Source organism: Anastrepha obliqua, chromosome 3 (genome assembly GCF_027943255.1).
Source record: "Anastrepha obliqua isolate idAnaObli1 chromosome 3, idAnaObli1_1.0, whole genome shotgun sequence".
Taxonomy (NCBI): Eukaryota; Metazoa; Arthropoda; class Insecta; order Diptera; family Tephritidae; genus Anastrepha; species Anastrepha obliqua.
Window position 1 is genome coordinate 143,268,179 of NC_072894.1, and position 14,790 is coordinate 143,282,968.

The 14,790-nt window shown below is 36.4% G+C and overlaps 1 protein-coding gene across 2 annotated transcripts in view; it reads left to right on the forward strand.

Annotated features, from left to right (window-relative positions):
- The window catches only part of LOC129241075 (uncharacterized), a 61,917-nt gene that overhangs the window by 15,345 nt on the left and 31,782 nt on the right, over positions 1-14,790 (forward strand). The window contains exon 3 of one of the 2 annotated variants that reach the window (XM_054877227.1): positions 13,818-14,105. The exons of the other annotated variant lie outside the window; for it this stretch is intronic. Coding sequence (XP_054733202.1) covers positions 13,818-14,105 — 288 coding nt within the window. The remainder of the gene's footprint in view (positions 1-13,817; positions 14,106-14,790) is intronic. 2 annotated transcript variants of the gene reach the window in all.

Below are 14,790 nucleotides of genomic sequence, written 5' to 3' on the forward strand. Positions count from 1 at the left end.
AAATCACATGTAGATATATGTACATATGTATGTATACACGCAAACTAACAAAAAAATGTTTCTACTTCGGAATTTTATTTGAATATTGCTTTATTTAAATATTGAGAAAACAGCAACAGTGTGTAGATGCAACCATGCTCGATATTTTCAGGAATACACCATGTGATTAATATTTATTTACTTCAAACAAAGGGTCCTCCTTTAAAGCACGTCTGTCGATAAAAGATTTTTGTATTGGTATGGTTTCCCTTGCCGATGATTGAATGGTTCTGAACTTTTTTGTATTTTCACGAATTTTAGCAGGTAGGCAAGTGCTAATGCGACAAAAACAAAGGATTGAAATTTGTAAAAATTCAGGCTATCTATGGAAATGCTTGGTTTTTACAAATAATGAGGTAATTAGTGCGGCTGTTACCTGCACCAAATATATAAAAATACTTTTGGTTTTCTGTAGATTGGTGCCTATAACATCAAAACAAATCAAATAAACATATTTTCGTATTTTATTAAAGCATATTTTTTTATATATATAATGATAATTTTATGTATCTTTTTTTGTTCAAAAAATAAAAAAAACTAAGGCGCAGAAATTATAATGAAATGCAATACTGTACATAATATAAATAAAGCCTCTAATCATTTTTGAAGTAAAAACTTCTTTAGAATCGTTGGGAGTGATTTGAGAAAAAGTGAAACGAAAAAGCGACACCAAAAAGAAGAAGAAAAAAGATATACGTATATATATGTATGTATAGAAAATGCTTCATTACCAGGCACACAGAAGGATGGCATAAGCAAATTTAAATTTGTGAATTTATATATGTATGTATATATGCGGATATATGTATATATGTTGTGTGTATGTACATATGTGCCTCGCCACAGCAAAACATACGGTAAAATTTCTCAAGAAATCCAGCGCGCATTCATAGGCACAGCATTGCATGTACAGTAGGGCGGGTCGATTTAAAAATCGCTCATTGCTCTATGAAAATCGTATTCTAGGGATCAAAATTAGAAACTTTGCCGAAGGAACCATACCTCTAAAACGAATTCTGATGTCCCCCAATTTCAAAATATCACCATTTTTGGCCTTTACATGAAAAAATCAGCTAAATGGCTATGTTTTTTCTTTATTTTTATTTATTTATATTATAATATTATCTATTTTTTCTCTTAAGAAATTTATTTAGTCAGAGCATATGTAAATGAATGAATGTGAGTTATAGAAAAGAAACTAAAAAGTTCGACCCATTTTGGGGGGCATCAGAAATCGTTTTAGAGGTATGGTTCCTTCGGCAAAATTTCTTATTCTGATCCCTAGAATATGATTTTCACAGAGCAATGGGCGATTTTTTTGCCTTCCCACAAATCGACCCGGCCTAATGTACAGTAACCTTGAACAGGCAGCTGCGGTTGTCGAGCATTTAGAAACATATATTTACATACATATATGGGTGCAAACATATTTACGGAGCCGCGGGCACTCGACTTGACAAAAATTGAATATTGGCAAATAATTCTACGCGAAATATTCCAATATTGACTATTTTCGAATTGTCGAGAAAATTAGCATATGGGCGGCTCGTTTTATGAATGAAAGTACTTGCTCTTAGAACTATGAGCTCGAATTTATAAATCAATTTTTTGATGATGAGTTTTTGTTGCACAGTACAATAGTTGAAACTGTTCGGCGCCGCCGCGACTGTTCAGCGCTATGGCAACTAGGATGATGGCCGCTACGCCTGCGCCTATTAATGCATTTTGTTCTTGTAGTCGCTAGGCATAGAATTTTAGCTTTGGACGACATACGCATTTACAGGAATAAAGTGAGTGGCCTGTGTGTGCGGTTGTATGTAGATGCATATGTGTATATTAATAAGCATTGTTTTGCTGGAAGTTCAGAACACAAATATGTATGTACGTACATAGGCTAGGCCATAGTATAGCATACATACCTTACATTTTACACAGAACAGTTGTTTTAGCATACCTACGAGAATTCATGTTTAATTTAATAGGTCAATTGGTCGGTTTCTCTTCAGACGTCGTAAAGTTCTTTTTTCAAGTTTTGACTTCTTTGTTTTTGTGCTGGTTTATTTCGTTAAAATATCTAGTTGATATCGTTTTTATTTCTTCGTCGATTGATGATATATTGAACGTTGTATGTATGACATTATTTTTTTGTGTACCTGTCAGACATTGCTATTATACGTAAGATTTTTAATTGTTGTCGTTGTAATTTGTTTATGTGAGTTCTTTTTGCAGTTCCCCACACTTTAAGTCCGTACGTCCAGATTGGTTTCATGTCCGCGTTGTATACCAAAAGTTTGTTGGACATACTGAGCTTAAAATTTTTACCTACTAGCCAATGCAATTGTCGAAATTTTTCCTTTATTTGTTTTATTTTATTTTTGATGTGACCTTTCCAAGTTCATTATCCAGATAGATTCCAAGATATTTTGCACATGCTTCAATTAGTATATTTTTATTGTTGAGCTTAATCGGCATGGCAGCAACCTCTGTTCTTGTCATAAATATTACTTGTACAGATTTGTTCTCATTTACTTTTAAACTCCATTTGTCAAACCACTTCTTTACATTGTTGGTGTGCATCTATAACTTTGTTGTTGCGGTTGAGAGGTTTTTGTCAGATGACAATAAAATTGTGTCGTCTGCAAATGTTGCTATAGTTGAATTAGTTTCGTCTGGGAGTGGTATGTCAGAGGTAAATAAGAGGTCCTAGCGCGCCAGGTCCTAGAACGCTGCCTTGAGGGGCTTCTGCTGTTATTGGATGTATATCTGAGTGTTGGTCATTGTATTTAATGTAAAGGGTGGTTAAGTTTCAAGGGCCGGTGCTGGTTTTGAATAAAATACAATTTTTTTTAGGAAATTATTATCATTTCTCTTTATTATGATAATATTGGTATGACTCAATTACGTATGAAACAAAATATCGGCGGCACCCCTGCATTCGATGGTCCAAATTTTCGATGACGCTGAGGCATAATTGAGGTTCTATGCCGTTAATGTGCCGAATTATCGCATCCTTTAGCGCTTGAATTGTTGCTGGCTTATCGACGTACACTTTTTCTTTCAAATAACCCCAAAGAAAGAAGTCCAACGGTGTAGTTGACGTTTAGGTGTGGTTCACATTCAACATCGGCCCTTAAAATTTAACCACCCTTTAGAAGAATCGATCAGTAAGGTAGCTCTTGATAATGGAATAATAGTCCAGTGGTAATATTGTCCTAATTTTATGCAAGAGGCCTTTGTGACAAACTTTGTCAAAAGCTTTTGCGATGTCCAAAAATACAGCAATGCAGTATCGTTTATTTTTCATGTCTGAAATTACTTTTGCGTAACTCGATGTATTTGTTGGATAGTTGAATGTTTTTTTCGAAAACCGAATTGATGATCTGGAATGATATTTTTCGTGTCAAGTATTGGGGTAATTCTGTCATGTAAAAATTTTTCTGCAATTTTTAATGATGAATTTTCAATTGGACTTTCCAAATGGGGCAAATTAGTGTTACGGGTAAAATATTTTCCAAAGTTTCATAGTCTGTTCCAGCTATAACTAATTTTAATGAACATTAAATAATATACTACATTCTGTCATACGACCAACATATGATCTAGGCAATTATTTTTTATTAATCTTAACTTTAATAGTTTGATGCCTAACAGTTCTAGCACCTACACTACCAGTTGAGTAATTTTCTTCATTCTCTATACTTAGTTTATGTATTTGTATTAAATGTTATTTTAAATTGAATAGTAGGCCAGTTTTCATTGTCTTGAGACACGTTTTACACTTTACATTTTCATCATCAAGGGAATCGAAATACTTAACACGCTGAGTGCCATGTGAGTCCAGGTTGGTCTCACAGTGCGAAGGGACTTTCAGGCCTCGTGGTGACACTTGGTCTCACGGTATAATGTGTGAGATTTCGGTTTGTGCTGATGCAGATGCTTCATAGAGGCTATTAGTAGTAGTGTATTCACGCCATACTAGAGCCATTGCATTGTTTATGCTGCTTGGCCTATGGGTATGAGACCAATGTGGCATCATATGGCCTATTCAAAAATTCAAATATTCTATTGTATTATGTAAAAAAAAATCGTGGCCGGACGAACCCCATTTTTTTTATTGTACGGTGGCACTCAACGTGTTAAAATCATTAAACGAGTTTTTCCGCGATGTCATTTTCAGACTGCAGCTCATTAATTACTGTTGCTAAAACATGAAACCATAAACCATAACTTGACATAGAACGTGAATTAGCACCATATTGACCTGGTGTCCTACCTAATTTGTAAGTTATGTTTTCAGTGTACCTTCGCAAAAACGCATACAAAATGTATCTAACAAAACAAAACCGAACACTGCTCAAGCTATGGAAGTAGTGAGAGTAGTAGCGTAAGCTGGAGTACACATGAATAATCTCGCAAATAGCACTACGGCCGATTCTATGTTTTCTGCCACTACTCCAACTACAGTGAATACTGAAAAAAATTTTGAAGTACTCTGAGCTCCTAGCAGTAACGAAACGTAGCTTGGAGCGGAGTAAAACAATTGATCGCGCGTTTTGCACTAGCTGCTCCACTACTCATCTGTTCAAGTTGCGAGTAGTAGCGAGAGTAAAAGTGAAAACAAGGAAGCAGCGGAGCAATTTCAATCCCTGAATTTATATATATGTAGTTTTAAATGTATTATATATAATTTAAGTACAAGCTTAAGTTTTTAGTACGACAGCTTTTTAAGAAAAACTATTGGGTTGGCAACTAAGTAATTGCGGATTTCACTCATAGACGACTTCAGCTGAATTTTTAGGTTTGCAGACGTAGTACAAATGTAAAACACATTTTATTATTTGATAGTTGGCAATTCAGCTGTCAATCAGTAAAAAAAGTTTTTTGATCGGTAGCATAGTTTGGCGTTCGTTGAAAACTTGAAAATCAAAAGGAACATTTTCGTCATATTTTGCTTTTTTATTTGCGCAAAGGGAAAACCGCATCGTAGGCTGGTACAAAGTTGTGTGCTGTTTAAAGCCCTAAAGGAACGGCAGTGTCAAAATTGGCTTGCCAACTTTCGTTCTGGTGATTTTTCATTCAAAGATGAAAAACGCTCTGGTCGTCCAGTTGAAGTTGATGAAGCCCTAATCAAAGCAATAATCGAATGGGATCGTCACAGTATAACACGTGAGATTGCAGAGAAGCTTCATGAATCACATACATACATGCATCGAAAATCACTTAAAACAACTTGGCTATGTTCAAAAACTCAATACAACCTTTCCTCACTATTTGAAAGAAACGCATTAACAGCTGCCATTTGCTAAAGAAACCTAATGAAAAAAATCCATTTTTAAAACGATTGATAGCTGACGATGAAAAATGAGTTGTTTACAAGAATATTAAGTGGAAAAGTGAAGCAGGCCAGGTGAACCAACTCAAGCAACATCAAAAGCTGACATTCATAAAAAAAAGGTTTTGTTATCAGTTTGGTGGGATTACAAAGGAATTGGCTACTTTAAACTGTTACCACCCAACCGAACGACCAATTCTGATGTCTACATTGAACAACTAACGAAATTAAACAATGCAGTTGGAGAGAAGCGGCCCGAATTGACAAATCGAAAAGGTATTGATTCCATCATGACAATGCAAGGCCACACACATCTTTGGCCATTCGGAAAAAATTATTGGAGCTTGGTTGGGATGTTTTGCCACATCCACCATATAGTCCTGGCCTTACACCATCTGATTACTTTTTGCTTGATACAACAAATTTTAAACCATTTCGTTTCCATAATTACACTGTTATAGTCACAAAGAAACACTTGTCCGGAAAAGACGGTTTCTCCCGATTTCGAGTATGAGGAATTTAACTGCATCACTAGTTTTTCAAGTTTTCTGCTCGCCTTCACAATATTTTTTTTTTTTTTTTTTAATTTTACATTAAGTATTTATTCCCAGACATCTGGTATTTCAGATATGTGGTTTGGCGTTATTATTTTATTTATTTATTTACAAACGTGGTATAATAATATAATTATTTTAACACGAGAATAGGAGCACTGGCTGCCAGGACCTTCGGCTCTCTGATTTGTTATAAAATTAATTATGAATTAATTACAGGCAAACTAGGTAAAGTTATAGTAAATTAGTTAAATAAGTTTCTTTAAATCGGTCTGTGCTAAGTAATCTGATAATTTTATAATATTTTCGTAGCATATATTTTTTAATAGTGATGATGGGATTTGGGCCCAAAAATAATGCTCCTTACTGTGGAAAATTGTGTGCAGTTGTCGAGAAGATGAATTGATGTTAGTGGTGATGTTGGGCAGTGCTGGTAGTTTGGCCGGTTAGTTCTGTTGAATATATAGGAGTGGCTTGCAATCGTGTGCCCAAGCCGTAGCCGAACAAACATTTTGACATCATTGCATCGGCAGTAAGATGGATAGTAGGGTTTTAGCCTGTTTGGATTAAATATAGGGTATTGGTGCTGTGTAGATCCCCATGTAACCAATTGTTTTTGATACAGGTAATTGAGTACATACATATTTATTGAAGTCTTTTTTCGAAAACTTGTTAAATGTTTTAAGCGGTTCTATGGCGGCCAATTTAGCTCGTTCGTCCGCTATTTCGTTCCCTTTAATGCCTGCGTGGCCTGGTACCCACATTAATTTTATGTTGTTGTTATTGCCGATCAGTTTGTTGCGAATTTGGGAAATAACATAAGTTTTATTTCTTATATTCAGTATTGACGCTATTGTTGATCTGCTGTCCGTGCATATAATTGTTTTAAGGTTTGAGTTTTCAACAGAAATGAGCCCGTTCAGGATTGCTGTGGCTTCAGCTGTGTAAACAGAGGCAAAATGGGGAAGGGTGCCTGCTGAGACAGTGTTTCCCGAAGAATCCACGACTGCGAAGGATTTACTTGTCTCAGTTTTTGATCCATCAAAAAATATCATGTTCCATTCGCCAAGTAGAGGGTTAGTGAGCTCTGAAAATAAGCGTTGATAGGTTATTGGGCTAGTGCCACTTTTATTGAATTTTTCTAATTCCAAGATGAAAAAAGATTTGTTTATGTGCTAGGGCGGGAAGTCTTCTTTTTCTGAGATTACTGGTGAGTATATGCCAAGTTCTTTAGCCAAGTCGATGATAAGTCCAATTGTTGATTTCCGTTTTGACGTTTTTTTCCGCTGAAGTTCGGTTAATACTGTTTCATATAAAGTGTTCTTGTTGCACAGAAACAACTTTGGAATGAGTTTCATGAGACATGCATCAATAACTAATCAACTAATAAGAATTTTATCGGAGATTTTGGAAACGCGCGTATGCTCCTGCTAACGGCTGTATGATATGGGGAATACAGAAGCTTAATGTTGCTTCTCGCACAATTTCCATATATCGGGAGACCAAAATCAATCAATTGGACAGTAAAAGAGCTTTGGTTACATTTATAAGAGTAGATTGGTTAATTAAATAATGTTTTGATGATAAATATTTAATTATACTTAGTCTGACAGCCGGTTGCTTTCGTAAGTCTAAACAATGTTCTTTAAATGCTAGCTTTTTGTCAAAAATTATACCCAAAAACTTAAGACTAGTTGTATTGACAATTGGTATATCGTTATGAACTAAATTAAAATAATTACATTTATGTTTGCGACAAATATGGAAGTTTTTACATTTCTTAATGGAGATTTTAGCACCTGAGACTTCGCCCCAACGAGCTATGTCTGAGAGTATATCTAAGAAGTCGTTCTTTACAGCATTTAAGTCATTAACTTTGGAAAACAATAATAAATCACCTGCGTAGCAAATGTGAGAAACATTTGTGTACTTGTTAATTACAATACTGACTTCATTGAAGTCTGCTATGAGCCAGATAACAGACAGTGGAGACCCTTGAGCTATACCATTATACAAAGGATGGTAATTAGAGTAGGCGTTGTTGACGTTTGCAACAAGTTTGCGGTTGGTGAGAAAATCTTTAATCAAGTTAAGTAACTTAACGCCTAGATTCCAATTTTGAAACTGACGAAGCACAACGTGAACTCCAACGCGGTCGAAGGCTCTTTCGAAGTCGATACTCAGGGCTGACAGGTGAGTTCTGTTGGAAAGAGTAGTAGATGCGTTGTTTTCAAAAAAGAGAAGAGCATCGCTTGTGCCCTGCCCTGCATTAAAGCCTACTTGTCGTGGACTTATTAAGTTAAATTTTGTGGCATGAGGAGATACGCATTGATATAATCTTTTCAAAGAATTTTCCCAGACAGCTAAGTAGCGATACCGGTCTGAACCCACTGACCTCTGTTGGAGTAGCATTAGGTTTAGGGATGGGCATAATTACTGCATTTTTCTACGCCTGGGGTAAATTCCCTGGTTTAAGATATTATTATAGAGTCTTAAAAGTCTGATCTTCAGACAGAGAGGAAGATGATGTAACATGGGATATGATATACGATCGGCTCCAGGGGTCTTGCCCGACAGAGTAGAGAGGGTGGATTCTAATTCTATATGTTCTATCTTGGAGTCTAGGTATTGGGAAAAGGTGCAACCGGTGTTATCGTTGCTGCTTAAGTATTGGTTTTTGGTAGTTACAAATGTTTCGTGAAAATTAGAGTCATGAGAACTATCGGACCAAAATGAAGCAAAGCGGTTGGCTATTTCTTTTGGGTCAGTTATGGGACCATTTGAGTTGCTTAGAGAGATTGCCGGAGTTTGGGTATAAGAGCCAGATAGTCCTTTAATATCGAGCCAAGCTTTCTTCAGATTAGTTTTATGATTAATGGACTCCGAGAATTTTTTCAGACAGTCTCTTTTAACTCGTTTGCACTTTTTGCGAAAAATTGCATTTGCTTTCTTATAGCGAATCAAATTGGTGTATGTTCTAGAACGTTTATATTCAGACCAGTAAAGTTGTTTCTCTTTTCTCAGCTGAGATAGTTCGGCTGACCAGTAGGGTACCGATTTTGAAATGATTTTGTTCGTAGATTGTGGTATGGGAAAATGTGCAGAAGTCCGAATTATTTTAGTTATCACCGCAGCTTCTTTATTTATGTTGTCAGAATATGGGTAGTAAGAGCAAAGATTAGATGTCACTTGCTGAAACATTTCCCAGTCAGCTTTGTTTGTTATAAACTTAGGTTTGGGAGGTACTTTGTATGCCGATTGAGTGCGGAGCTCAGTGACGATGGGATAGTGATCGCTGCCATGCAGATCAGATAGGGTGATGGTTGTAAGTTTTGGTGCAATGTTGGATGAACAGATTGTTAAGTGAACGGTTGTGAAAGTTTTATGTGTAGAAAAGTGTGTTGGGCTATTGTCGTTTAGTATGGTAATATTCTCTGAGAGAATTAGGTCCTCTATAATAACGTTTCTGGTGTTTGTGTTTTCGGATCCCCAAAGAGGGCTCCAAGCATTAAAATCTCCAGCGATTATAACCGGGGTTGAGACTGAGCTTATGAATTGCCTGAATTCGTTGCATGATATATTTTGTAGTGGTGGTATGTATATAGAGACAATAGTGAATTTGAAACTTAGTGTAATTTCTATTGCAATTGTTACGATGTTGGACTGAATGTGCAGTTCTCTGTGGGGAATGGACTTCTTTACTAAAACCGCGATGCCTTGTTTGTTCGAATTGGTTTGTGGTAGGTTAAAGAAAAAACCTTTGTATTGAGTAGGTACCGCAGCTGACTTTCCAGCAGCTAGATGGGTTTCTTGAATAGATATAACGTCAGGCGATTGTTCTTTTATCAAAGTCTCCAGCTCAGTGAAGTTATTGTAAAAATCGTGCATGTTCCATTGTATTATCTTAAACATTTTATTTGTATAGAGTTATCGCAAAACGTAATGAGGGGGGATATGTTACATGCATGTCTATTGACAATCGTCAACTGCCATGTACTGATCTTCAGTATTGTACTGTGTTAAAATATGCGTTAGACCGTCATTGATAGCATGAGAGTCAGTTGAAGTTGTTGTGAGTAATTGAGTAATTGGTTGATTTTGGTCTATATTCGTTTGTCCTATGATACTTGCGAGAGTAGATTCAAGGTTGAAAAAGGATTATAAAAAAGAGTGAAGAGTTGGTGATATAGTGAGTTCATTAGCTAATATTATATATTTGTGGATTGTGATTCGTGTGTATTGATAATTTGTGGGGTGTTGTTGTTATTTGAGATGTTGGTTTGAGGTATATTTTGTTGGTCAATGTTGGAAGAATTATTGAATGGAATGTTGGATGGAGAGTCATTTTTTGATTTATTTTGTAGAATAGAGAGAGGTGAAATAATAGTGCTTGATGTTGGTTTTTCTTCATTATTATTTTTTTGTATTTGAGTTTCTCTTACTCTCGTGGCGAAAGATGTATCGAGTGTTGGTATTATTTGTGCTTGGTAAAGTTTAATTGCTTCACGCATTGCGCATTTGTTTTTGCATTTTATTTTAAGTAATTCTTTCGATTGCAAATATTTGGGACATGTGTTGGCTGATGAGGCGTGGTTGCCTGAGCAATTCGTGCAAAACGTGCGTGTGCAGGAGGAAGTGTGCAGGAGGAAGTGTGCAGGAGGAAGTGTGAGGAGGAAGACTACAAGTAACACATGCCGGAGTACCATTGCATCGCTTAGTGGTGTGACTTAACTTTTGACACGTCTTACACCTCATGGGGTTAGGATAGTAAGGTTTGACTTTACCACTTCTCCACGATACTTCTACTTTTTCAGGTAATTCATAAACGTTAAAAGTGAGCAAAATAACACCAGTATGGTGCGAAACACTGTCAACCGTTCTACTAAACTTGTATACAGCTACAACACCTTGTTTACTCATATTCTCTATGATTTCTTTTTCGTCAACATCAATAAGCAGGGGGCATAAATTGTACCTTTAACACTGTTTAAGTTGTCGTTGAATTTGGCTTCAATTTCACATACACCGTTTAGTTGCTCAGCGGATATAAATTATTGCGCGATTTGCGGATTCTTCACTAATAGCAAGAGGTTACCTGTACGAAGTTCTGTAATCGAAATTATTTCTTTACTAATAGACTCTAATGCTTCATGCACCGCAAAACATGAGTACTTTGATAGAGGTTTGTTGGTATTGATTGAACCGGCAAAGCTGGAAAATTCAATGGTGAATAAGAAGGTTTTTTTCCGTTTCGTTTGTGGGGCAGGAGCAAACAATGCAAATCTGTTGTCCCCGAGATTTGGTGGCCCGGGGCCATCGTTGGTAAATTTTCCAAAAGCACACTTGTTTTTAAGCACTTATAAAGAAAAAGGTAATTGATAAAATAGTAAATTAAAGCTTTGAAAGCAAGTACTCGAACGTTAAGCAAATAAACTGAGAAATAGTCAACACAGAGAAACTTAGAATGGGCGAAACACGTCTACTCTGAGTAAACACCTGTCGAGAACTGGCGTTATTATTATTAATCATTATTTAATATAGGTCAACCAGTTCTACATAACGAAATAAGCTAAAAAACAATTGTTTCAATAAATATATGAAATAATTATTTAAAATTAATTTTGTTTTACTGATCGTCAAGTACAAAAGTTTTGAACCATTTCGTTTCCATAATTACACTGTTATAGTCACAAAGAAACACTTGTCCGGAAAAGACGGTTTCGTCCGATTTCGAGTATGTGAAATTTAACTGCATCACTAGTTTTTCACGTTTTCTGCTCGCCTTCACATTTTTTTTTTTTTTTTGTTTTTTGAAAATTTTGCTTCCAAGGGAAATCAGGTGGTTGGTTTTATCGTTAGTTTTGCTTTAGCAAAGTTTTGTTCCAATAAATCTTAGAAGGGTTGATTTTTTTTATTAAGGTTATTGCTCATCATTATTTTCGACAATTCCAACATAGAGGATTTTTCTCGGAATACTAATGCTTTAAAAACGTGGCAATCTGGTGAAATCTCTCCCCATGTTCTTCTGACTCTGAGGGAATTTAAAGCCAAGATGATCCTAACGGTGACGCAAGAAAATATATTTCTAATGGCATGTTGACTTTTCCAATGCTGGGAAAATACTATCACATTAATTCGTTCTTCCAAACGATACATACTCAAACAATTCTCTATACCGACCTTGACGGATTTCTAGTATAAGTTCGTTATCGGTTAGTAGTGTGTCAAACTCTTTGCTTTTAATTAATTTCTTAACGTCAGGACCCCTAGGGCTTAAATTAAATCCACATAATTATAAAAAACATTGAAAAACTATATATTATTTGACCTGATAGCAAACTTTTGTAAATTGTGCTGGTTGTCGTCAATTTGGCAAGTTGTTTGCACATGCGTAGCAGTTGTTAAAACTATAGATTTGTGGATTCAATGCCTTTTTCAAAAACAGTTCTAAATGGCCATAAGTTGTGTGCCAATAATACAATCAAGGACCTGCTTAAACCGGGTAAACAACCCGATCTACCTCTGTCATACAGACCCCTATGTCTGCTGGACAGAGTAGGAAAGGTACTGGAACCCATTAACTGCGAACGACTTCAGGAGCATCTGGAAGGCTCGACAGGTCTCTCAGAACAACCAATTCGGCTTCCGGAAAACTAGATCTACGGTGGATGCAATAAGAACGGTGGAGAAAATAGCTTACAGGGCTATAAGTGCGGGAACATCGGCAAGAAAGTTCTGCGCTGTGATCACCCTAGATGTTAGAAATGCTTTTAACTCGGCAAACTGGCTTAGCATCATCCGGGCCCTTAAAGGTTTCAATGTACCAGCCTACCTTGTCCGCATTATCAGCAGTTATCTAAGTGATCGCATTCTGCGATATGAAATTGAAAATGGACAAAAAACGTTCAAGGTCTCCGGTGGTGTGCTATAAGGATCAGTGCTGGGACCAACTTTGTGGAACATCATGTACGATGCAGTCGTGAAGGTGAAGCTCCCGTCAAACGCCGAAATGTGGGATACACCGATGATATTGCCCTGGTGGTAGTTGATAGGAAACTTGACCAAGAAAAGAAAAAGTGCAACGATGCTGCAGCGAGAGTGCAACGATGGCTTAACGAGGCTAAGTTAGATTTAGCCGGTCACAAAACCGAGGCAGTTCTAATAAGTGCTGGAGGGCGAAAGTCCTTTGAGCTGAACATAGGTACACACCGTATAGTCTCGAAAAAGGCGATCAAATAGCTTGGGGTCTGGATCGACACAAGACTTTGTTTAAGGTAGCATTTAATAAATGTAGGTATATTCCAAGGCGGCTTCTGTCAACGGTGCCCTAACGCGACTTCTCCCTAATATAGGAGGGCCCCAGGGAAATCGCAGACGACTACTATTATTGGTTGCTGACTCTATAATTCTGTATGCAGCATCTATCTGGGCGGGGACCAAAAAGTCTTATCTACGGAAAGTCACCCAGATATACAGGCAAGGCACGCTGCGTATAGCTTGCGCGTATAGAACGGTGTCTGATGTTACAATCTGCGTAATAGCTAGAAAGATACCCCTAAACATCTTGGCAGATGAAATTCTTCAACTCAAAAGCGACCCATTGTACAAACAATTGTTTTAAATATTTGTTAATTAGCAGAGAAGCGAACTTTGTTTTGATAATCAACAAACCAAATTTTCGTTGATGATTTTTGTTGATGATTAACAAAAGGAGATTTGTTGTTCGTTTTTTTCTTTTTTTTTTTTGATAATTGTGCTAAGCCCAAACGTTCATATTATTGATATAAAAAACTAAAAACGTAACTTTGTTCTGTTTAATGATACATATAAGTACAATTAAAGTTAATGTTAAGCCCTGGTTCAAAGACATTATTCTCTTATTTTGAATCTAGAGCAACCGCAGTTGCCACAAGCACTGTAAAAGCGCATATTGTGGCAATTTTGCAAGACTTCGTTGCAATACCATCAGCATGTGAGCCGTCGATATGTGAAATGGAACAGAAACGTATAAGAGATCATAATGAACTTATAATTATGGAGAATGCCCAAGCAATGATTAATATTCAGCATCAATTTTGTGCCGCTAGTTATGACGCCTTTTCATCTTTAACATGTTGCTTTGTTTGCAAATCACCTGTTGGCTTTCCACATGAAGCTGAATGCATAATGATAAAACAAAGGTAAGTATGTTTAATAAATTTGGCCTTATCGTAACTCACGATATATGTCATCAATGAAGTAGTTTTTCATTATGTACAAGAGACATTTCTTTCTCAATGGCACGTTAGACCTCACCTTGTTACAGATGTATCACCTCGCCCATCATCCATTTCTTTCATTTCATTTCTTCTTCTAGAAGTTCTTAAATTTTTCATTGAGGCTCTTTTGTTTCTGTATTTTGTGCAGTTTGGTGGCAATTGTTCAAATCGCTTTATTTAAGTAACTGACTTCAGATTTTGAAAATAGAAAAATGACTGTCAAAGTTAAGACAATATGAATTGTATACTCTCTTTACTACGTCGCATTGGAATCGGATTTATTTTCAGCACCCTAATTTTAATAATTTTACAAAGTTAGAGTGCTTTGTTTTCGACAAATTTTTAGTTAGTAACTGATGTACTGATGTTCTCAGTTGAAATGTATTTAATTACATATCCCCATTCTGAACAATCTCTCGGACGAAGTGTTTTCTGATGTCGATGTGCTTTGATCTAGCATGGTATACTGGATTTTTAGCTAAGCTTTGGGCACTGAGATTGTCACCATATAGAACAATTGGTGTATTAGCTTTACCACAGCCAATCTCAATCATTAAGCGTCTCAAATACAACACTTTCTTCGCAGCTGACGACAATGCCATGTACT